General features: G+C 42.9%; 1 protein-coding gene across 2 annotated transcripts; it reads right to left on the bottom strand.

The window, feature by feature from the left end:
* Positions 1–128: 128 nt before the first annotated feature.
* DDX17 (DEAD-box helicase 17) lies at positions 129–18,318 on the bottom strand. 2 transcript variants are annotated; one of them, XM_025926553.2, is made up of 13 exons: positions 17,925–18,318; positions 13,396–13,546; positions 12,412–12,511; positions 11,421–11,554; positions 11,060–11,125; positions 9,449–9,590; positions 8,930–9,090; positions 8,670–8,842; positions 8,240–8,350; positions 8,055–8,116; positions 6,605–6,664; positions 2,227–2,469; positions 129–848 (listed from the first exon to the last, which is right to left on the bottom strand). In XM_025926553.2, exons 1-13 carry the CDS (start codon positions 17,972–17,974, stop codon positions 343–345), a joined length of 1,959 nt encoding a protein of 652 aa, XP_025782338.2. In that variant the 5' UTR covers positions 17,975–18,318; the 3' UTR covers positions 129–342. The 2 variants fall into 2 exon arrangements, with proteins under 2 accessions (XP_025782338.2, XP_086568395.1); XM_086712269.1 differs by having other exon boundaries at positions 2,233–2,469.
* Positions 18,319–22,531: the final 4,213 nt, after the last annotated feature.

Here is a 22,531-nt window from a genome sequence, read left to right as displayed (position 1 = left end):
AAAAATGGGCTCCCACAAAAGGGCCTAATACCTTACTTTTTCTTTTAAGATGAAAAATAGCTCAAGTATCCTCAACATGCAAGAAGTTGGGGAAAAAAAAAAAAGAATCTCTTCCAGTCGGCTATATATATGTTTTTACAAAATCTGTTATTTCAGACTGGATCATTTTGGCGGACAGAAGAAACCTGGCAGTGAATTCTAACTAATCTGCATGAAAGACAAATCACAATGGTTGGGGGGAAAATAAAAAAAAGAAAGAAAAGGGGAAGAGAAATAAAAGGGAAAGACAGCGTTCCTTTAAATGTAGTTAAGTCTGCGCAAGTCACTACCACTCGAGTGGTTTCATTTACGTGAAGGGGGAGGGGGAGGAGGGGGAGGGGGGTATTGATAGGCCGTCTGCCCCATGTAACCTATCATATTGGTAGCTCCCGGAGGCTGTGCGAACTGTTGTGACATCAGTGGCTGTGGCTGCTGCCCAGACCGGCCTATCCCACTAAACTGCTGGCTAGAGCTCTGTGAACTTCTCCCAGTTGAGGTGGTGCTACCAGCCCCGTAAGTGCCAGCGCCATATTCCTGGGCTGTATAGCCACTGGTGCCATAAGCAGCTGCCCCATAGGTGCCTTGACCATAGGTGTATTGGCCTGCTTGCGCTCCAAAGGCAGAATTTGGACTTCCATAGCCACTGCCGTTAGCATAACCGGCTCTATCGGTTTCACTACGATCCCGATAGCTCGCAGAGTCTCTCCGGCCACCATCCTTGACTCCTCGAAGCCTCCGGTCACACTCATCCTGATACATCAGATTGGGATTGTTGGCAGAAGAAGTGGTCCGGTATCGAGAACGACCTCCTGATGGGAGGACACGAGGAGTTTTTAATGCCAGAAATACAGTCCACACACGACCACGTGTAAAAACTTCTACCAGGTACAAAAGCAGTCAACGTTCTTTCTTGATCTGATTTTTACCCAGGCCAGCCTCCAAATCCGTTACTTTAAAATATACCCATCATTTGATTCTTTAATAGGACATATTCAAAAGAATGGTAAACGCGAAAAGACATTCAACTTCTCACCATTATAAATCCTTTTCTTTGAGGATTATTAAGAGACACAATCTTACAAATGTAGCAACAATGGTAAAGAAGTTGAGGTGACTTACCATAGATTAAAAATAAAAAGACAGTGGGGCGCCTGGGTGGCTCAGTCAGTTAAGCGTCTGACTTGGGCTCAGGTCATGATCTCACAGCTCGTGAGTTTAAGTCCTGCACTGGGCTCTGTGCTGACAGCTCAGCACCTGGAGCGTGCTTCAGATTCTGTTTCTCCCTCTCTCTGCCCCACCCCTGCTCACACTCTGTCTCTCCTTCAAAAATAAATAAACATTAATAACAAAAAGATAAGCAGCCAAGTTGGTATGACCCTACGAGGACCGTCTACTAGCACACACCAGCTTGTACGTTGCCCCGTGGGCCTAGCCGCATCAAAGTTATCTCACAAACTTGAAGTTCCTAGGCTCAATTCCAAACCCAGTTACAAATAAACCAAAAACCTTTTATCTTAAAAACCGTTCAGGTAATTCAGACACAGAGCTTTAGCATGCAGTAAGTTTGGGACAAAAGAATACCAAAATAGTAGTTCAGAAGCTACGGCCCTAGCCTATTTTGCAACTATCCAATTTTTTTTAAAGTAGGCTTCATGCCTAGTGAAGAGCCCAAGGCGGAGCTCGACCTCATGCCCCTGAGATCAAGACCTGAGCTGAGATCAAGAGTTGGGATGCTTAACCAACTGAGTCACGCAGGTGTCCCAGAACTATCCAATTTTTATATTCGTTAACTATACCTGTTTCTACTGCCACAAAACGATATAAAATTACTGATCTCTTCACATGAGAAACTGAAAGCCTAATACACTAAAGTTTTTGAAGGTATTAAAAATAACCGTAATTCACCTGAATTTTGAACATGCACCATATACTTCACAACACAAAAGTCCGTTTTATATTACTGTCTATGGAAATACCATGCTGCTAGGAGGCCAAACATGACAGCCCCCCCCCCCCCCCGCCCCAATCACATGGTCTTACTTAGAAACAATTATGAAAACCTATTAATCACTATCCTCTGTTATTCAGTAACACTTAAAAGTCTTCACAGGACTTAAACAAACCAAAAAAAGGCCCAATGAGCCCAAAAAGATACCTTGGCAGTACCTGGAAAACTCCAGGACTTACCCTTACCCCCTCCTCCGCCGCCTCCTCTGTGGTCCACCAGCTGCATCAGTTTTGGATTGATAGCCTGATTAGCCTCTTCCAGCACTTTGATCAGCTCTCTGGCCTGCTTTAGGTTCCCTGGGGTGAAGAAGGTGTAGGCAGTGCCCTTGTTGGTGCTACGGGCTGTTCGGCCAATACGGTGCACATAATCCTCAGAGCTGTTTGGATAGTCATAGTTGATCACAAACTTGACATCTTCCACATCTTCGAGGCCAACGACGAATCGGTGTGTAGGTTGATGTGGCAGGGAAAGAGAAGGTAAAGGACATGCCAACAACAGGTGGGAAGCACGAATGCAGATGACAGCAAGAGGAAAGAAGATCAAGTTAGTAACCATTCTGAACAGGAACAAAAAAAGACTCATCCCAACAGAGTAAAAGAGGATTACTGATTCTTGGGACATGCACAGGAAGCGGCATCTTTATCAGCTATGAAATCCTAATGGAATCCCATTCAACCACCCGAACTCTTGCCTCTTTATTTTAACCAACGTACTGGCAGGAGTTGTATCGAATTCCAGCTCCTTTTCAAAACCGGAAATGTAGAAAAAAAGCGGTACCACCGATAAGCTACAAGATCAAATTACTTCTACTCTGTTGGGAGAAGCCTGGCAAAATCTACCAGTAATATAACAAACTTACCTTTAAACCAGTCACAGAGCAAAATGAAAAAAGAAACTTCATATATACTTTACTACATTTTCAAGGAGACTCAATCAGAATAGATTAAAAGAACTTTTGCTCTCGTTATTTAAAAAACTGATCAGAGCCAAAGTGCAGTACACACCTATTTTCCCTTGCAGAAATATCCGAATTATCTTTCCCCATTCAATTACCACAAGAGCACATTACACTAAAATTTCACTGTACTACCAAGCCCAGCTCTGCCAAATGAGGTTTTTTTGCTCAACTCAAGGTTATTTCAACTCAGTACTTGCTTCAATTGTCAAAGATTGTCTACATAACCTGGGAAATTAAAATAGCCAAAGAGGGTGGGAAAAACCATGAAACCTTGAGACACAAGTTTAATGTTCTATCCACTGCTGGGAATTGGGTTGAATAACCTCCTAATGCTTCAAGTATGTAAATGTTAGTGTAATGCTTTCAGCTAAATGTAGATTTTTACCTACTTAAACAAACAAGTCTAATATAACAAAGAATCCTAATGTTTTGTGGAAAAAAATCTGCATTTTACAAAGAATATTCAGAAAATATCCTAGATAAAACACAGATTTTTGTGATATAAATAATTAAAAAACATTCTCTGTTTGTTACCAGACCGATGCACACTCCCTCCTCCTTTGGGAAACCGCTGCAGCCGATCCCGTCTCTTTGCCTTTTATTTTTGGCGGCCTCCTTTCGAAAACTCCGCCTTCTGACACGGGACCACTGGAGCGCGGGGAGCATGCATCAAGGGTCCGTGGCAGTGAGAAGTCCCCACACACGCTCGCTCTGTGAACTGGCTTAGATGCTTCTCTGTAGCCCCATTTGGTTGCCAAGCGCCGGAGAACCTGGGTTCGGGTAAAAATTTCAGGTCCTCCAACGCCTCCCCCAAGGATAATTGGGGTGATTGTAGAAAAAAATAATTAATTAAAAAATGTAAGTTACATCCAAAGGGTCAGACTGCATCTATTGCCCAGACTGGATCAATTTCAGGGGAAAGGGGAGATGATTAAAAAAAAAAAAAAAAAAAAAATTCAGCTGTTAAAGGGCCTGTGAAGAAAGGGGCATTATGTCTGTTTCTTATTACAATAAAGGCTCCTCAGTCTTTACTGACCCCTAAAGTCCTGAAATCACACCAGAAAGACGAGAAGGCAGTTATCACAGGGGGCAGCGTGAGTCTCCGGCTAGGGTCGTTGATGCAACAAAGGAAAAATAAAAATTGCCAGGGCTAGGATGGATGTGGGCTGAAGGGCTGGGAAATTACGCTCCAGGACCACATCTTCAGACCTATGGTAATGCTCCTCAGAGTCAATCCCACGGTGTAGGACTGTGGGCAGCCGAGCAAGTTGAATTACTGCACTGGAGGCACAGACGTGTGCTTTCCTAGCAGAAAGCACTGGGGACTGGAGTCAACCGTTCAGAACTTTTAGTCGGGAGTATTTCTGGAGGGGCTCGATAGGGGACGGACATGTTGCAAGTTCTTCACCCTAGAAAGGGGTCCTGTGTGTGTGCACACAGAGCTGGCTGAGGGCACCAAAGAGCAAGCGCAGAATTTGGTTTTCTCCAGTCAGGCCTGCCCTGATCTGATCTGCGCACTGCCACAATATGATCTTGCTGCCTTTAGAGGAGATGCTGTAGCAGGGTAAGACACTGAAAAGTTAATGTTTTGGCCAGCTGCCCGGGATAACAACTTTTTGTCTGACAAACCCCTCCCAATCACTAATTGGGAGGGACTGAGACTAGCCAACAGGCTCATCTAGAGCTGCTTCGGGCCAATGTAGATTTGCCTCGGCCATGTACTGAGTGATCTGCAGCTGATATCAAAGCTTCTGTTAAAAAACAAAACAAAATCAATTCAATACTTTTAGTTTAACAGTGTGTAGTTTAAACGAAAAAAAAAGAAAAAGAAAAATTAAAAATATCCCAGTGCAAAGGGAATAGTGGTTTCCTGAGGACGACTATCATAAAACTATGGGAATTGAAGAACTTACCTGAAGGGAACATTTAAGAGGCCATCGCTGGACAGGAAGTGAAAAAAGGCCTGGTGACTCAGCTGAAAATTGCACCCCTGTCTATGAGGTAGAAGCCTTCACTTTCCAGGATCTTGTAGGACCTTGGTCAGCATTCTGCCATTTTGGTGGGTTTTCCCCCTCCTTTTGATTTTTACAAGGCAGCAAACAAAGGGGCCCAAAACAAGCACTGATGCTGAGTAACAAGAAACAGACTCAGGTACCTTCCCTCTCCCCTCACTTGGATGAGTGGGGGTGGGATGAAGAGTCTAAGTTATTCTAATGGTAGCCAATTGATTTGGTTTAGAAATGCAAGGGGAAAGGGAGGAAGTATTTTTAATTGTCTAGGCAAGATGCACAAAGAAGCTACCAGCACATAGCAAGCCTGTTTAAAAACCACCATCACTGAAAGCTTTTGTGTAAACTGCTTTCAGGCCTCAGCCTCTTCTCCCAACAGGCCCAAGTTCTAACCGCACAGATCCAGACATGACCTCTGAGGGCAGAGACAATTTTCAGTCATGGCTGCAGGCCACCACCTCTGAAGGAGGGAATGATGAATGCAATGTATAAAAAGCCTTCATTCTCTTGTATTCCGGTTGAACACTTTCTCTTTACGCTACGCATTACAAGGGAATATGGTACTTCTCACCTTACTGGGCAAGAAATTAAACACCTGTCAGTAATTTAAAAATATCTTTGTGATAGACATAATGTCATCTTTTTTAATATAAAAATTTCGAGATGTACCTGTGTACCTCAGAAAATAATGGGATCAAGTACCACAAAATAGTTCTATAAATTTAAATCATAATGGGTGGAAACCTCCAAAAGAACATGAGCTTCAAGTTAAGTTCTTAAATTGGAAGACAGCACATTGATGATAGGAGCATAGGTGGGAGGAGGGGACAACTGAGCGTACACAATTATCTTACTTCAGTAAATAAAATTGGGCAATGCAGATTTAATTACTGAATGATAACATATTTATGGACTCATTAAATACCAGGATTATGTTAGCATTCATGGAATCGGAACTCGACATACATATATATGTACATATACACACGTGTATATATATATGTATACGCATATACGGGGGGGGGGAGAGAGAGGGAGGGAGGGAGGGAGAGAGGGAGAGGGGCGGGAGGGAGGGAGAGGGAAGGAGGGGGAGGGGGGGAGGGGGGGAGGGGGAGAGAGGGAGAGAGAGGGAGGGAGGGAGAGAGAGAGAGAGAGAGAGAGAGAGAGAGAGAGAGAGAGAGGGAGGGAGGGAGGGAGGGAGGGGAGTATCTGCCGAAACTAGCTTCTAATAAGTTAGGTTCAATCAGACTCATCCTATCCAGCCAGAAAACCAGGAAAAAGCTGAGCTGTTCAACTGAATGTCTCCTGTCCCCCTCTAACCATTTGAATAGTCATGCCTAGGCCTTGCTGCAGACCAAAGCCTGTTTGTCAGGAGCAGGAAGAGACTTTGAAAATAAAAGAAAACAAAAAACAAAAAACACCAAGGTTAAAAAAAAGTTGTGGGGGGAAGGGAAATTATCACACTTTGTGTTCTTCTCTTTTAGATATTTATCTAAACACATGTATACACGACTCTAATTTGAAATGACAAAGAAATCTTTAAACCAAAAGATACATATACCATTGACAGAGATGCCTATCTATACAAACCTAGCCCACGGGAGGCTACATCTGTGGCAATGAGGATGGGAGCCTTTCCTGAACGGAACTCTGCAAAACAAGAATAGTACCACGAAAGCCAAGTTATACAATCAAGACCAAATGATTATCTTTAAAAATGACCACACAGACATTCCTAGCTATCTGGCCTTTTCACTCTACCATGTTAAATTTCAAGTGATGGTGTCAAGAACATGCCAAGCTCTTTTAAATTCAAAGGAAAACAGTGATTCTTTGAAAATCTTCACTCTCCTCACTTTTAGCAGAGAGGCAACAGACCAAAAGCTACCTCTACTGAAAAGGACTGTTAAAACTATGTTTGTAACAAATTGTAATAGCAATTTGTAACAAAATTTAAATTTTGCTAGAATTTTTAGCCCTTAAATTATGACACTGAAGTTACCTTTCACATGAAATAAAACCAAAAGTAAGGGGCAGGAGAAGAAAACAACTTTAAAAGATGTGAAATGAAAGGAGGCACCCTACTTTCCTCTGTGAAATAACAGAAAATACGTGTATTCGTCTCTGCCCCCAACTCCTGGCACTCAGCTCCTAAAACGCTTGTAAACAGAAATGCTAGGAGAGTCTTTTATTCTTAGTCTTTGACCTTAGGTCCTGACACACAGACCCCAAGTCTCTCGGAAGATCCTGGGTGACGGAAGTATCTTTTGTGCTGAGGCAATGCTTGGTGGAATGCTGGAAAGCTTCAGGATGGGGGCTGGTCACCAGGAAGACCAAGCCATGATTATAAGAGCTTGGAACTTTCAGCCCTACCCCTCATCCTCAGAGGAGAGGATGGAGATCGAATTAATAATCAATTAGGCCTATGTTATAAAGCCTCCATAAAAATTCCAGAAGTACAGGGTTTGGGGAGCTTTACAGGCTGGTGAACGTATGTATTTTAAAGATAAGACCTTAGGGGCGCCTGGGTGGCTCAGTCAGTTAAGTGTCCAACTCTTGGTTTTGCCTCAGGTCACGATCTCACAGTGAGTTCGAGCCCCACACTCTCTCCCCCTCTCTTTCCCTCTTCCCTGCTGGCGTTCTCACTCTCTCAAAATAAGCTTGAAAAAAAAAAAAGACCTTATGAAAGAAAATGTGGTGTAAGTTATGAAAAAGCGTAAACAGCCCGCATTATTGACTTTAAAGGACAGTAGAGATATGCCAAAAATGCCCCTAATATTCAATAAACAAGAGCAGAGTTTGGCAAACGCTGGCCTATGGATCAAATCTGGCAATATGTATTTTTACTTTTACTGCAACACAGCCAAACCATTTTTTTCATGTGGTTCTTGACCATCTTTTTGCTGTAACATAAGACCTGAACGACTATGACACAAACCCCCATAGAGTCTGCAAAGCAGAAAATCTTTACTACCTGGTCCTTTACACAAAGCGTGCCCATCTCGGAAACAGTACGGACAATATTTAGTTTTGAACTCACCATTAAGCACCCAATCTCTTTCCGGTTGACTCTTGTCTCCATGGATACACATAGCTGGCCAACTGTCAGAAGAAAAGTAACCAGTATTTCAAAAATCTTTAAAAAAGAGGAAATCTAAACTTTAAAAACTCCTACGGAACTATAAATCTAAAACCTGAGGCTAATTACCTCAGCGCTGCACTCACCCATCTCTGCGCATCCTTCGAGTGAGGTCATCACAGCGTCTCTTTGTCTCTACAAATATTATTGTCTTATTTTCCTTTTCAGCCATTATTTCCTCCATGAGTTGGATCAACCTGAAAACAAGACGAGCAAAAATGCAGTCATTCAGAGAAGGCCTCCCCATACACTACGTAGCAGGGAGGTCTACAACGTAACTCCCCAAAACTACGGTACTTTTTTTTCACATTACGTTCTATACAGCTGGTAACTATCGCAACTAAGGATCCGGAATCCTTGCTTCTAACGACAGTGCTCTGATGAATGATATAAAGAAAGCTAGTAATGCTTTGGATGTTTTGGGGCCTCAAAAAATGTCAGGCTTCTCAAATGCTTTAATTTTGGAGGATAATTAGGAAAGGTTTAATAGCACCCAAACAGTCAAATCTCTCTTACTTGTGGTCTTTTTCACTTTCCATGCAGACATCCACAATCTGGAGGATGTTGTGGTTGGCACTCAACTCCAGATTGCCCACGTTGATCTGGGTGTAATCACGAAGGAAATCCTCCGCAAGCTGTCTTACTTCTTTTGGCCAGGTTGCGCTCCACATCAGTGTCTGCCTATCAGGCTACCAGGAAAAGAAAGAGCTTTCTTTTAGGCTAAGGATTGCAACAGGCACTAGGCATAAAGACGGCAGACCATCAGCTTCACACACCCTGATTTGGTCAACAATTTTGCGGATCTGAGGTTCAAAGCCCATATCAAGCATCCGGTCGGCCTCATCCAGTACAAGGTAAGTACATCGGCGAAGATTTGTCTTTCCTGACTCGAGGAAATCTATCAGGCGTCCAGGAGTAGCTATACAGATCTCGACACCTATAAAACAAAACCACAGATCTAGTCAACTAAGAATTCTTTATACGCTCTCCAAGCCTCAACAAACTGAGAAGCACCAGCTCCGGTGGCTGCGCTCAATACCACAGAGCACTAGCTACATTTAACACCATACCTGGAAAAGCATGATGTAAAGACACTTAACGTGTAATTATCAAATCTCCACCAAGTTTGTCTCTAATGATGTTAAACTTTCCCCTAATAGCATTTCACCCATACCTGAGAACTTCTAACCTGCTGGAATACTGAATTTTTTCCCACAAGGACCCACTATTTTCCTCTTCAATTTCATTCATAAAAACTCATAAAATTCTTACGTGCTAATTTTAAAAGAGATTACCTCTCTCCAAGTCTCGAATCTGGGGACCTTTAGGAGCACCTCCATAAATGCAAGTACTCTTCAATCTAGAACATTTGCCATAGTCATCAGCCACCTGCTGTACTTGCTGAGCAAGCTCTCTCGTAGGAGCCAGAACTAGACACTGAAACAAACATGCACATTAATACACCTCTCCCAAATTAAAAAAGAAAAAGAACAAAAAGGTTATCTAATTCTTTCTACTGCCTAATCTGATACTTTAAAAATTACACGATGGGGGGAGAAGGCAGAGAGTTTAAGACTGTGCACCTGAGTGTGGCAAAAAATTGTGACAATATTTAGCATATGGAATGATGGTTTACTTTTGATACAGCATTCATTACAGTTTATTGCTATTTAAGTGTATTTACAGATTTTATCACCTAGTTTTTTAACAACTCACAAAAATGAACAAGTGGCTTTAACCACGGATTAAATATTAGTAAAAAGAGATAAATAAGAAGCACTTTTCTGAATTCCAGTTTAAACTTTTAGCCAGACACATAAGGCAAAAACAATGACTTCTAGAACACTCAAAACAATACAAAATTAGGACTCTTTTAAATAGGTATCGTATACATGGTTATCAATGACTCCTGTTTTGTGTACAGATCCATTAAGTATTAGCTAACAATAATAAAGCTAATTCTATCAGCCATATGGAATATATGATGTATCATATAATGCAAAGTAATGCGTTACTTCTTTTTGCGAATATTTTGAGACGTACCTGTTTGTAAACACATTATCAAATGCGAGCCCAATTTTTTAAAGATTTAAGTAATCTCTACACCCAACGTGGGGCTCAAACTCACAACTCTGACATCAAGAGTTGCATGCTCTACTGATTGCGCCGAGCCAGTAAGGCACCCCTCAATTTTTTAAAAAAAAGTAAGAATGTACATTCAAAATGTTTGAAAACCACTACACAAAACTTACAGGAAATAGCACTAAGTGAAAACAATCAAACCAGAAAATCATCCTGCCCCAGAAACACTTACAGAAATACTACTTAACCACAAAGAATACACACCCCAAATCTGACTGACATGCAGAGAAGTGACATCATTTCATACTTCCTTTAATCCCTCACAGCACCATTGAGCAATTAAGAACTGTATTTGAATTTACTACACAGTAAATGCCTATATATGAAAGCAGTATATATAATGGTTAAAAATAACATTGGTTCAAACTCAAGTTCAGCCATTTAACAGCTGTTTTGGCTAGGGGTGCCTGGGTGGCTCAGCTGGCTGAATGTCAGACTTCAGTTCAGGTCAGGATCTCGCAGTCTGCGAGTTTGAGCCCGACATCGGGCTCCCCACTGATAGTGAGGAGTCGGCTTGGGATTCTCTCTCTCCCCACCCCTTTCTCTGCCCCTCCCCAACTTGCACATGCTCTCTCAAAATAAATAAAAAATAGCTATTTGGACTAGTCATTTAATTGCACTGTTAAAATTTATCAGTAAGAAAGTATCACTTTCAGATATGGAGGATGGACTTGAGAATGAAATCTGAAAACACATGCAAAGCACAGTGCCTGAAACAGTGATCAATAAATTATAGTTAATTTTATAATTATAAACACACTTACAATTGGGCCGTCTCCCCTTTCCAAGTATGGCTGGTGGTTAATATGAACAATTGCAGGCAGCAAATACTGGGGGGGGAAAAGAATGACAGTCTTATTCCAAAACTAAGCCATTATCTTAAATTATCACAGTAACTGATAATGCCTAATCACAAAAATGAAAACAGAACTCACAACTGTTAAACACACATGCAATGTAAATTTGAACACAAAATACTTGCACATATCTCACATAACTAAGAAAGCTGAAATATTACCTATACCATCTGAATCAGAACTTTTTAAGAATTAAGAATTAATGGGATAATCAGAATAGCAAAATAAGTCACCACAATATTAACCTTCCCCTCCTGGTGGTACGTACCGCCAATGTCTTCCCAGACCCAGTCTGCGCAATGCCCACCATATCTCGGCCACTGAGAGCCAACGGAAATCCCTGGCACTGAATCGGAGTTGGTTCTGTGAAGTGTTGATCCATCAACACATCCATTACATATTCTGTAAGAGAACAACCGTTACCGCTTTTAGATAAAAAACTAAGAACACGGCCAAGAGAATTCTAAAAAACTGTTCAACTCATCAAAGAAAAGATTTACCCGGCTTTACATCCCTCCAAGGAAAGTGCTGTTTCTTTCTTTAGTTACTGAATCTCTGACCCGATGACGACTACCTCTCTGAATGCTGCTGCTAGATATATCTACCCTTCCCCTCAATACTTAAAAAAAATTTTTTAATGTTTATTTTTGAGAGAGAGAGAGAGAGAGAGAGAGAGAGAGAGAGAAAGCGCGCGAGCATGAGTGGGGGAAGGTCAGAGAGAAAGGGACACAGAATCTGAAACAGGCTCCAGGCTCTGAGCTGTCAGCACAGAGCCCAATGAGGGCTCGAACCCATGAACTGCATGATCATGGCCAGAGCCAAAGTCAGCCGCTCAACCGACTGAGCCACCCAGGCGCCCCCCCCCCCCCCCGCCCTTTAATACTTTAAAAACCACTGCCCTAAGGTATAGAGTGGGCACATGGCTGTCAGTCATGTATTGTCTGCCAAGTCATATCCAGCTAGAAAGCAACTTCATTCTACTTTCTGAAAGAAGGAGACAAAAGTTCTAGGGGAAGATGAAATAAATAAATAAATGAACAGATAAGCATAAAAAAAAATCTCTTATTCAATTAACACAGCATTTACTTCCAAGCCTTGACATTATAAAACAAAACATTTATCATCACCTTTGTGAAGGGTTTCTATTTGCCTCTTCAACAAAATCCTGAGCCCGAATGAAAACCTTTGAATAACCCATTACCCATGTTTACGGTTCAATAAAAACTAACAAGTAAAATCCTTGATTAAAGCACACTTACGTGGGAAGTTAGCGTGATGGAAGGCAAACACAGGTTTAGGACAAACATCCCCCCCTCTCACTGTAATTTCTTTCTTTCGGCGTAGTTCATCAACCTCATACTACGGAAGAAAACAAAGTAAAACAAGTAAGTGAACAAAGTTATTCTAAACATGCAAAACTTTACTTGCCAATCAAGCTCAACGATTATCATCTATTCCACGATTACACTGGAAAATATATCTAACACTTCTAACAGCTCTTTCGCATACATTCAACGTCACCCAATTTGTAAGGATCCTCCCAACTTTGTGCGTCCAGGAAGTGATAATGGTAAGAGTTCCATTTTCCCCATGAGAAAACGAGACACTTCAAAATATTAAGTAACGTGCCCAAGGTCAGAAGTAGGAAGGAGAAACAGTGGAACTTGGAACCAAATGCTCTTTCCATTACACCTTCTTCTGAACAAGTAACCATTTCATGAGTAGAGTCCAAAACAATCACAATGAGGTTAAAAAAAAGACAAACAGAAGTAGATTTATACCAATGTTTTATTTTTTTAATTTATGTTTTCAAGTTTATCGAGACAGCACACACAAGAGTCTAAGTGGGGGGAGGGGCAGAGAGCGAGAATCCCAAGCAGGCTCCATGCTGTCAGCACAGAGCCTGACACGGGGCTTGAACTCACCAATGGTTAAGATCATGACCTGAGGTGAAATCAACAGTCAGACAACTTAACTGACTGAGACAGCCAAGTGCCCCTATATTTATGCCAATGTTTTAATTTTAACTTCAGAGATGAAAAAACATGAACCTCCTATACAGTTAAAATCTCCTACATGACCAATTGGGAAGTATACCAATAAATGAAAACCAAACAAATAAGAATCTAGGTACTACACTAGAATAAAACAAGTAATAGCAGTGTGAGTCAAGACTGCCTAATATGTCAACTTAGTTCATTACTGTGTATACAAAAAAGGTGAAATAAACCCCCAAAACTTACCGGAGTCAGCCTTGCCACTTCCGGATGCTCTACATAAAAATTCTTCTCAAACTTGGGGAGCTCACTCAAATCCCACTTCTTTTTACGTAAACGTTCCCCGGGATTACCAAATTTCTTCGGGGGAAGGCCACCGCCACCTCTTGCTCCAAATCTAGAAGCACCAAAATTTTTACTTTACTGAATATTTACTTATGAGGGTGGCACCTTAGGTGCCATAAAAAACAAGCAAAAAACTCTTCTCTTAGGATACTACCAGGCCCCTCCAAGAATATGTTTTTCTTACTCAAAGGTATGGAGGAAAAGGGTTCATAAAACTTCCTTTACTAATATTGTTACAGGTATGGTTACGAGGAGTGAAAAATTAAAAACTCTTTTATGTTTACAGATATGTATCATAGGGATTACAACCAGATTCTGGAATCACTGAAAAGGCTTGAATTTTGATTCTACTACTTAAGATGTTGTTTTGAACAATTTAGCTTCTCTGTACCCGTTTCTTATGTAAGTGGAAATACTACTACCACCACCTATTTCAGAGAGCGCTATGAAGATGAAACGAAAGTGTGAGAAGTATTAAAAAAAAGTATCTGGCACAGTATTCAATCAAACATAGTATTCAAGTTAGCGTAACTGTATTCATTCAACAAAGTTACTGTACCAGGTACTGTTTTAAGCGGTTCCTGGAGATATTAAACTGAATAAAACAGAGATTCTCTACTCTCGTGTAACAATCAGACACGTAGGCAAAGGAAGACATTAGTTTATGTTTAAATTCAAGGCAAGCAGGTGGACAGGTAGAAAGATCCACTTGAAGCAAGTCGCCCCATACCTGCAACAGTTTCGTGGACTCCTTATCCGAAACTGTGATAAGTACTCCTGTTGTCTGCTAAGCTAAGGAAAACTACCAGGGCCCCTGTAAGACCAGGAGGCTACTCTTCACCTTTAGTTAATGCTAATGAATAGCCAGAAATGATTTATGACCTCTCCTTCCTCTTAACTGCCACCTTTACCTTCTCCTCTTTGTTCCCAGGGAAATAGTACTGTTAACTATAAATGTGCCGAAGAAAACACTACTGAGTCTTATTTAAGTTTTTCTTTTTTGTCTTTTTTTATTTAGTAACCTCTATGCCCAACATGGGGCTCGAACTCACAATCCCAAGATCAAGAATCACATGCTCCACTGACTGAGCCAGACAGGAACCCCTTACTTAGGGTTTTAAAAACTCAAACAGATTTAAGGCCAACCTTTGTTTTATCCAACATTCATAACAGACAAGTTCAACTGGAATACAAATATGACCACTAGGCCAACTTGCAATGTCCTACTCTTCTTAGACCACAAAGATGATCTTCATTTCTGTATTTCAACCTATTGGAAGTGTGGGCCATTGTTTTGAATACAAGTAGTATACACTTACATGATGTTTCCATTCCATTTCTTTACCTCCCAAAATACTATACTGAATTTAACTTCCCCTTTCCACTCTAACCCACTCACAACATCATCTTGCAGATGGTTCCACATCACAACTGACAGGCAGTAGCTGTATTATTTTAAAGGGCTTCAATTTCCTAGAATTCAAAGTGTTCCTAAAACTTACCCAACTAGATAGTTCTCTAAATACAAAGACTGACCGCAGGAAATTTTCTTGGGACCACTGAGTACCTACACTCAACAGGCAGAACTTGACAGATTCCATGTATACTACTGAACTGTTAACAGAAATCAGGAATCAAAACTGAAGCAAGTTACAAAGCTACATATATCGAAGACATAGGATCAATGACTTCTTCAACTTGCCCTCAGGCCCAAAGGTCAATAGATCAAAGACCACCTGGGTCAACTTTCCTCCCTATAAAGGAAGCAACAGTTCTAATTAAGTAGGTAAGTCAAGTATTTTGATTGTCAGGTTTGCAAAGAATTATAGTACCAATTTTGAGAGACTATCAGCCTAGTTTATACTATTTTTTGAGACTGTCAGCCTAGTTTATACTATTACTAATTTATGTAGTTCCTACGTGCTCTTTCAATGCTGCTGCATTCCAATGCTGTCCAGACCTTAAACTAGTGATCTACAAGAGAACTTTGGAAAGTCAGGTTCCTTTAAAGTCTTATTCAGAGGAAGAGGTTTTTTCCCCCGTATCATCTTGACTATTTCATTCTCCAAGACATACTACTCTATACTACAAATATATTTTGAAACACGGGATTCTTCAAAAATATGCTGCACCTTTATAAAGCTAACCCAAATAAGATAGCCTTTCACTTTCACAGAATTTTTGAGCACATATCCTAATCCCTGACATACCATACTGTTCATTAATGTCTTGATTGCATATTAAGTTTGACTTTGCAATAAATGCAGCTCTTAAGATTCAGCAACATCATGCCAGTTTAAATTTACAATGTATAAAATGTTCAAATAATCCATTGTTCAAACTAATAATCCATTTCAGCTGTTAACACTCAGTTAAGAAAAATAGCAATTTAAATCGTAAATGAAATTTCATGGTAAAGGTAGAAGACACAGACATTATGAAAAAGTGTCATTTTGTTGATATGAACCACTTTTAAAGCCTAAAATGTCATCTGATAGTCAATATGGGATAAAGTAGGGATCAGTAATTCACTTTTTCCTCTTTTAAAATAATTTATTTTTATTGTTACAGCATATATACGGTGAAATTAAGTATTAAACCAAACACCCACAGTAAAGAGGACATTATCAGTACCTTGGCAGCTCCCTGTGCCCATTTCAAGTTCACAAACCCCCTAACAACCATCTCAAATTTTGCTTAATAGTTTTGTCATATATGTCTTTATAGCTATTATCCTTTTACCACGATTTTTTTACTTAATGTTTGTGAGTCATCCATGTTGATGTTAAGTTTTTTCTTTTCACTGTTGTGTTGTATTCTACTTGTATAAATACCCACACTTTATCCAGACATACACAGGAGCTGCGTCCACTATTAACATGAACAATGCTGGTATAAACGTTTTTGTATACAAATGCTGGGGAAGGTGTACGAGGTTTCTCTGCATTTGAATGTCTACAGTATAAAGCTCAAGAGGGGAATTACTTGGTCATTTTCACATTTCCTAGCTAACCTCAAATTCCCTTTCCTAAATGGTTGCACAGAAACTCACTCACTTCTAAATTTAGCTATACTGTGAAACACTAAGCAAACATTCCACTTCTAGCCCTCCAAATTTAACACTAAGATCAAATATTTTCCTTCCTAACAATGCATAAATAATGTTTTATTTTGCAACTCAAATGATAACTGAAGTGCTTGTGACTAGTCTGTCTGGGACGTGTGTATCTGAACCACAAAAAACAAAAATGTTTGAAGAAAACATCAAGTAACAGAACACCCTACTACAAAGAGGCAATTTCACATGGCATCTTAATTCCAGAGAACAATGCAAAGTAAAGGCAAGCGTTATGCCCATCTTCAGTTGAGAAAACAGGCTCACAAAGGTCCAGGATCTTGCCCAAGGTCACATATATGTTAATAAGTGGCGTTCCATTACTTTTTATCCAGAGGTTAAGACTTTTATTACATAAAAGTAACAGCACAAACCAACACGGAGCTCTTAAGCAACTTCTTCTTTTTACGGATTTTAAGTTGAATCTCGTTATCTGCGAAGACGTCGGGCCTAATTTTATTAACTTTCAACCCAGGAACCGTGGCACTACCCCACCAAAAACTTTCTGGCTAGGCCGCGAAGCTAATACCCGACACCAAGCGGAGAAAAAGAGACCGAAACACGGGGGGGGGGGGGAGGAGGGACCCTAAACTCACGATTAAAAAAAAAAAACAAAAAACCCCTCCTCAAACAAGATCATTTAGATCGCTAGCAATTCCACTGCTTTACTGTCCAATGTGCTTCCTTCGAATTACCTGAAATACGACTAAAGGTGATCTAAAAATACGTTTAAAACGAGAAGTCAGCCTTAGGGTCTCTAGTTAGTTTCCAACCAGGTTTCCAGCTCCATTAACAGTGATCTCTGGCGGCCGACAACATAAGGGAAGCCATTTGGCGTCAAGATTTTCCCAGGCCGAACTCGGAGACCTCCTCCTCCTCTTCTCAGCAAGAACATCCGTGGTTTCACAGATGAGCGCTGAGGCCTGGAGATCAAATGACTTGACCGAATTGGCCGGGCTCGAAATGCCGGGCGGCGACGCGAGGCCGGGCCGGGTCTGCGGCGCTGGGGCGGCCGCTGCCGCTCCCCGCCACGACGGCGGTCCGCAGAGGAGGGGCTGGGGCGTCGCCAGGCCGCCGCCCCCCGCCGGCTCACCCGCGATCCCGGGGCGCAGGCCCACCCGCAGACCCGCGCCCCACACCGCCATTAAGTCCCCGGTCGCCTCGCCTCCCGGAGTCGGGAGCGTCGCTCCCGGGCCCGCGGTCCGCTCCAGGTCTCCCGCTGGGCCGGAGGCTGCGGTCTCCTCAGGAAACAACCTTCCCCCTCCCCCCCGGCCCACGCACACGCGAGGCCTTCCCTCTCCCCCTCCCCCCTTACCCTCCACGGTCACGGTCCCGGTCCCGGTCCCCAAAGCCGCCTCCGCGCATGGTCCCAAACGGATAGAGATCTGGGAGCGGGGCACGGATGGCCGGGCTCGGGAGGGCCTGCGGCTCCGGTCTGGTGACGACCGATGGCGGCGGCGCCTCCGCTGTTGGGGCGGCGGCAGGCGCGGCGCTCTCTCGCTCCGACGCGCTGTCTCCCGTCGCAGACGCCACCGTCGCCGCCTCTCTCGTCGGAGACGGGAGCAAAACACAGAGAATCGGGGTTATAAAAACAGTGGGTAGGTTTGGCTACGCTCAAACCCGGCAGTGCCGCGGTCTAGGCGTCTCCTTCCTTCCCAGCGACTGCACAAAATGGCGGCCGGCGCTGAGACTGCTCCAGCTTAACGCTACGTACGTCGGAGACGATACGTAAACAGCGTCTTGGAATGGCCCGAGGGCTTCGCGGAGTCCTAAGGGTATTCTTGGAAGCACTTTACGTCAGTTGCGCAGACAAGCCCGTTTTGCATTCAGTAGAAGAAAAAGAAAGTACGAAGCGGGCGTAGAGTTCTCGCGCCACCTGAACTAGAACGTGGGGTGGGGTGAGGGGAAGAGCCTCCGGTGCGACGTAACATTCTTTGCGTCGTTAGCCGGCCCACTATTGCGGAGATGCGCAGTGTGCGTAACGCATTCTGTTTGGAGAATAGAGGATTTTGCCGTGCTCCGAACGCGGGACGGTCTCCCGTCCTCCTTGTGCAAGTTGCTTTGCGGAGACAATAACTGTCCTCCATATTGCAATCGCCAGGTGTCAGGGCCTTCAGGCGCCTTAAGCCCAGGAGGGTCTTCAGGGTCCCTGGCCGGCGCTCCCAAACAGCGCTGCCGGCTCCCTGGCCCCGCCGGCCTGGGCCTGCCGTCACGGGCCGCGCGCCTCGGCGCCATTTTCTTTCGGTTGCCTCTGGCTGCGCCGTCGCCGGCAGCCATGATGGATGCGCCTCGTCCGTTCTTCCGGGAGGTGATCAGTCGACGACGTCTCAGTTGGGTTCAAGTCCTCTCCACTACGCCCGGTCCACACCGAAGTGCTGTTTCTGAGCCGAATGTTCCCGCTGTCCCCGGCTGAGCACAGTCGGCTAGCAACGAACCAAAACGTGGGTGGGGTCCCTGTTGAGATAGACGCCGGGGTCCCTTGGCCGCCGTTCATCTCGGCGCGACCTCCGGAGGCCCTCGGGAGACCCTTGGCGCTCTCCGGAGACGAAAAGGCTCAAAAGCTGTGGCCTGTAGACACGGAAGAGGTGAAGGCATAAGCACGTGTTTCTAACCAGGCCGGACGGCGTTCCTCTCCCTCAATTCCTTCTAAGCTGGCGTCCAGCCTCCTGCTTGCTTCTCTCCCAGACTGAACTTCAGTCTCCCAAGCAAGGCCGGATGGTGTCGCAGAATCGTCAAGCAGCTAGGGCCTTCCGAACAGCTCATCTGTCGTCTCTTTTGTTTCTTTCTACAGATGGGAGATTTGAGGTCCCTCGCTGTGGGGCTGAGTGTTGTCTCCTGGGGCTGAGTGTTGTCTCCTGCTCTGTTGAGAATGTTTCCCAAATTCCTATAAGAGCATAGGGAGAGGAGCTTTGGTGACGAGCCGTTCAGGTGTCTCTGGGACCATGGACGCGAGTGGGAATCACTGGACAAGTGTCGAACGCCTAATGGGCCAAGCACTGTGCTAGGCCCTGGGGCAGAGCAATGAACGTATGGGTTCCTGCATTCATGGAGTTTATACTCTAGTGGGGAAGAGGAGACAAATGGTAGGTTAAGTATCGCCAACTAAAATAAAAAAGAGAGGAAGGACATAGTACTTGTGTGCCCGTGGGAGAGGGGAATTGTAGGTGTCATAGCGTTACTTGCCTAGAATGCCCTGGGAAAGGCCTCCCTAAGTAAGTGACTTTTAAGCAGAGAACTACAGGGAAGGAACATGTGCAAAGGCCCTGAGGCAGAATGTGGCCCGGCGTATTTTGAGGAGGAAGAAAGAGAGAGGGCCAGATTGTGAACTGTACCTTTTCCTTTTGGTAAAATGGAAATCTCCGGAAAGTTTTCAGCTGAGTGACATAATGAGAGGACCCCTATGATGACAGTGTAGAGAAAAAATTGAGAGTGGGCTAGTGCAGCAGCAGGCAGGTTAATGAGGAGGTTGGTGCAGTAGTCCAGGCAAGAGATGATGGGCTTGGTGCAGGTTAATAGCACTGGGTGAAAGAGGAATGGTCTGGAAATTTAGCCAGTGATTTGCTAATGGGTGGGATATGAAATAAAGAAGACTCAAGGATAAATCTTGTAGGAGTGGCACAACGGTCAAGCTCCCGTGATTTAGAACGTATGGGCACTGAAGGAATACTTTGGACTAGTTTGCCTATTTATCGTGTATGCTAAGTAATTAAATCTGAGGCTCTCCATATAACAATTTATAAAGTAAGGTAGCTCCACTGAAACCCTACATTTTGCTGAGGAGAAATAATCTGTATTTTGCTACGAGATCAGGTCCTTGTCTAACAGCATCTCATAGCTCCTCTGTCTTTATAAAACTTTTCACGGCATGCAATTATATATTTATGTCATTATTTGATGAATACCACGTCCAAAAAAAGTGAACTTTTAGTCTTCCTATGTCAGACAAGTTTTTGATTATAAAGTGAATCCAAGTATGCATTTCTCATTCTTGATACATGTCTGTTTTCTTACCAAAGATGGTTGAAGCTTATTAAATTTTTTCTGAACACAGAGAAAGATTTTTATTAAGTAGAGCGGTCAGAGAACCTAGGAATTTCATCACTAACAGCCACGACTATTGAGAAAAAGGAAATGTGCTTTGCTCAGTTCATCTTTATTTGAAAACCTAAGCACTTACTGTATGATCCAGCAAGTGCCCCTTGGTATCACCTGTAAGATTTGAAACTTCAGTCCGCACAAAAATTTGCACACAGGTGGCTACAGCAGCTTTATTCACAGTTGCCAAAACTTGGAAGCAACCCCGATGTCCTTCAGTAGGTGAACAGATAAACTGTGGTACATCAGGGGAATGGAATATTATTCAGCAGCAGAAAGAAATGCACTATCCAGACAGGAAAAGACCTTGAGAAATCGTAATTGTGTATTTCTAAGTGAAAGAAGCCAATCTAAAAAGGTTACATACTGTATGATTCTAACTGCATGACCTTTTGGAAAAGGCAAAACAATGGAGATAATAAACAGATCAGTGATTGTGTCAGGGGATACCGGTGGTGGGGGGGGAGGAAGAATAAGTAGATGGGAGTACAGAGGAATTTTAGGACAGTGAAACTATTCTGTATGGTACCATGATGGTGTGAATACGTATTATTATACATTTATCGAAACCCAGAGAATGTACAACATTAAGAATGAACCATAATGTAAACTACAGACTTGGGGTGATGATGATACATCAACGTAAGTTCATCAATTGTAACGAATGTGGAGAGGGTTGATAATGGCGAGGGGCTCTACGTGTAGGACAGGAGGTAGATAGGAACTCTCTGTACCTTCCTCTCAATTTTGTTGTAATTCTAAAACTTCCCTAAAAATATAAACCCTTAAAAAAAAAAACAAAACAAAACCCTGAGAACCGACAACCGTGGAATGCTCATGCTCACCATATCCTAGGCATGTGCTATGAGCTGTTACTTTATTTTATTTTATTCTCATCTGTAAACGAGGTAACAGTACCTCATAGGATTTTAGAGCCAATGAAAATCCCATTCAGAGTGGCGTTGCCTGTTATCATCTCTCAGAAGAGGTCACTTTCTCAGAATCAAGGGAAATACCACTTTCTCAGAAAGAAAACTGAGGCTTAGGAAGATTCAGTCACTCAGCCAGGGTCACAGAGCCATTGGCATAGCTGGGACTCAAACCTAGGTGCTCGGAGAAGGTTTTCACATAGTACTAGTGACAGTTTGGGCCAGAGAATTTGTTGGGGGGGGGGGGGGGGTTGTCTCATGCAGTGTAAGCTGTTTAGCAGCATTCCTCAACTCCACCCACTACAGGCCCATGGAATCTCCCCCCTCCTCCAAGTTGTGACAACAAAATGTCTCCTTGGGAACATTGAGAATGACTCCAATTGGGAACCACTGTTTTAGGACCCCTATGCTATACTCCCTCCCTGCGGGATCCCGGGATGATCATTCTCTTTCAGTTGTCAAGTTTTCCTGCAAATTTGGTTTGCCTTCTGCACTCCATGTGCCAATACCGATGCCATTTTCAATTTTATCTGTTTTCTTGTTATTACAGCAGTAAAATTTATATTCAAAACCCAATTTCCAACCACGAAGAGTTATTCCTCTTGTTTAGATTTAAAGCCATAGGTTTTTGTTTTTAAGCTACATTTACTATCAACCACCTATGCTAAGTTCTATACATACATTCTCTCTTCTCAGTGATACAACTCTGCAATTTGGGTCATTAAACTCACCCAGAGGTTAAATGCAGTTGCCCTGCTTTCTGTCTTGGTAGGACTGACGTTAGTTTTTTGCTAGCTTGGCTCATTGTACTTTACATATAAGAAGTTGAGAATACGGACATACTTAAGGCAACAAAGGTAACTTAAGAAGTTGCCTTTAAACTATGGTATGTGAGGGA

This window comes from Puma concolor, chromosome B4 (genome assembly GCF_028749965.1).
Source record: "Puma concolor isolate L17-30 chromosome B4, mPumCon1.1.hap2, whole genome shotgun sequence".
In the NCBI taxonomy this organism is placed as follows: domain Eukaryota; kingdom Metazoa; phylum Chordata; class Mammalia; order Carnivora; family Felidae; genus Puma; species Puma concolor.
This window is presented reverse-complemented; position numbering and strand designations above follow the sequence as displayed.

Coding starts and splice junctions, on each gene's coding strand:
- DDX17 (XM_025926553.2), bottom strand. CDS start 17,974: ATGCGCGGAGGCGGCTTTGGGGACCGGGACCGGGACCGTGACCGTGGA. Junction 12,512..13,395: donor AAGTGGCAAGGCTGACTCCG/GTAAGTTTTGGG, acceptor TTTCTTCCGTAG/TATGAGGTTGATGAACTACG. Junction 8,117..8,239: donor CGAAGGATGCGCAGAGATGG/GTGAGTGCAGCG, acceptor TTCTTCTGACAG/TTGGCCAGCTATGTGTATCC.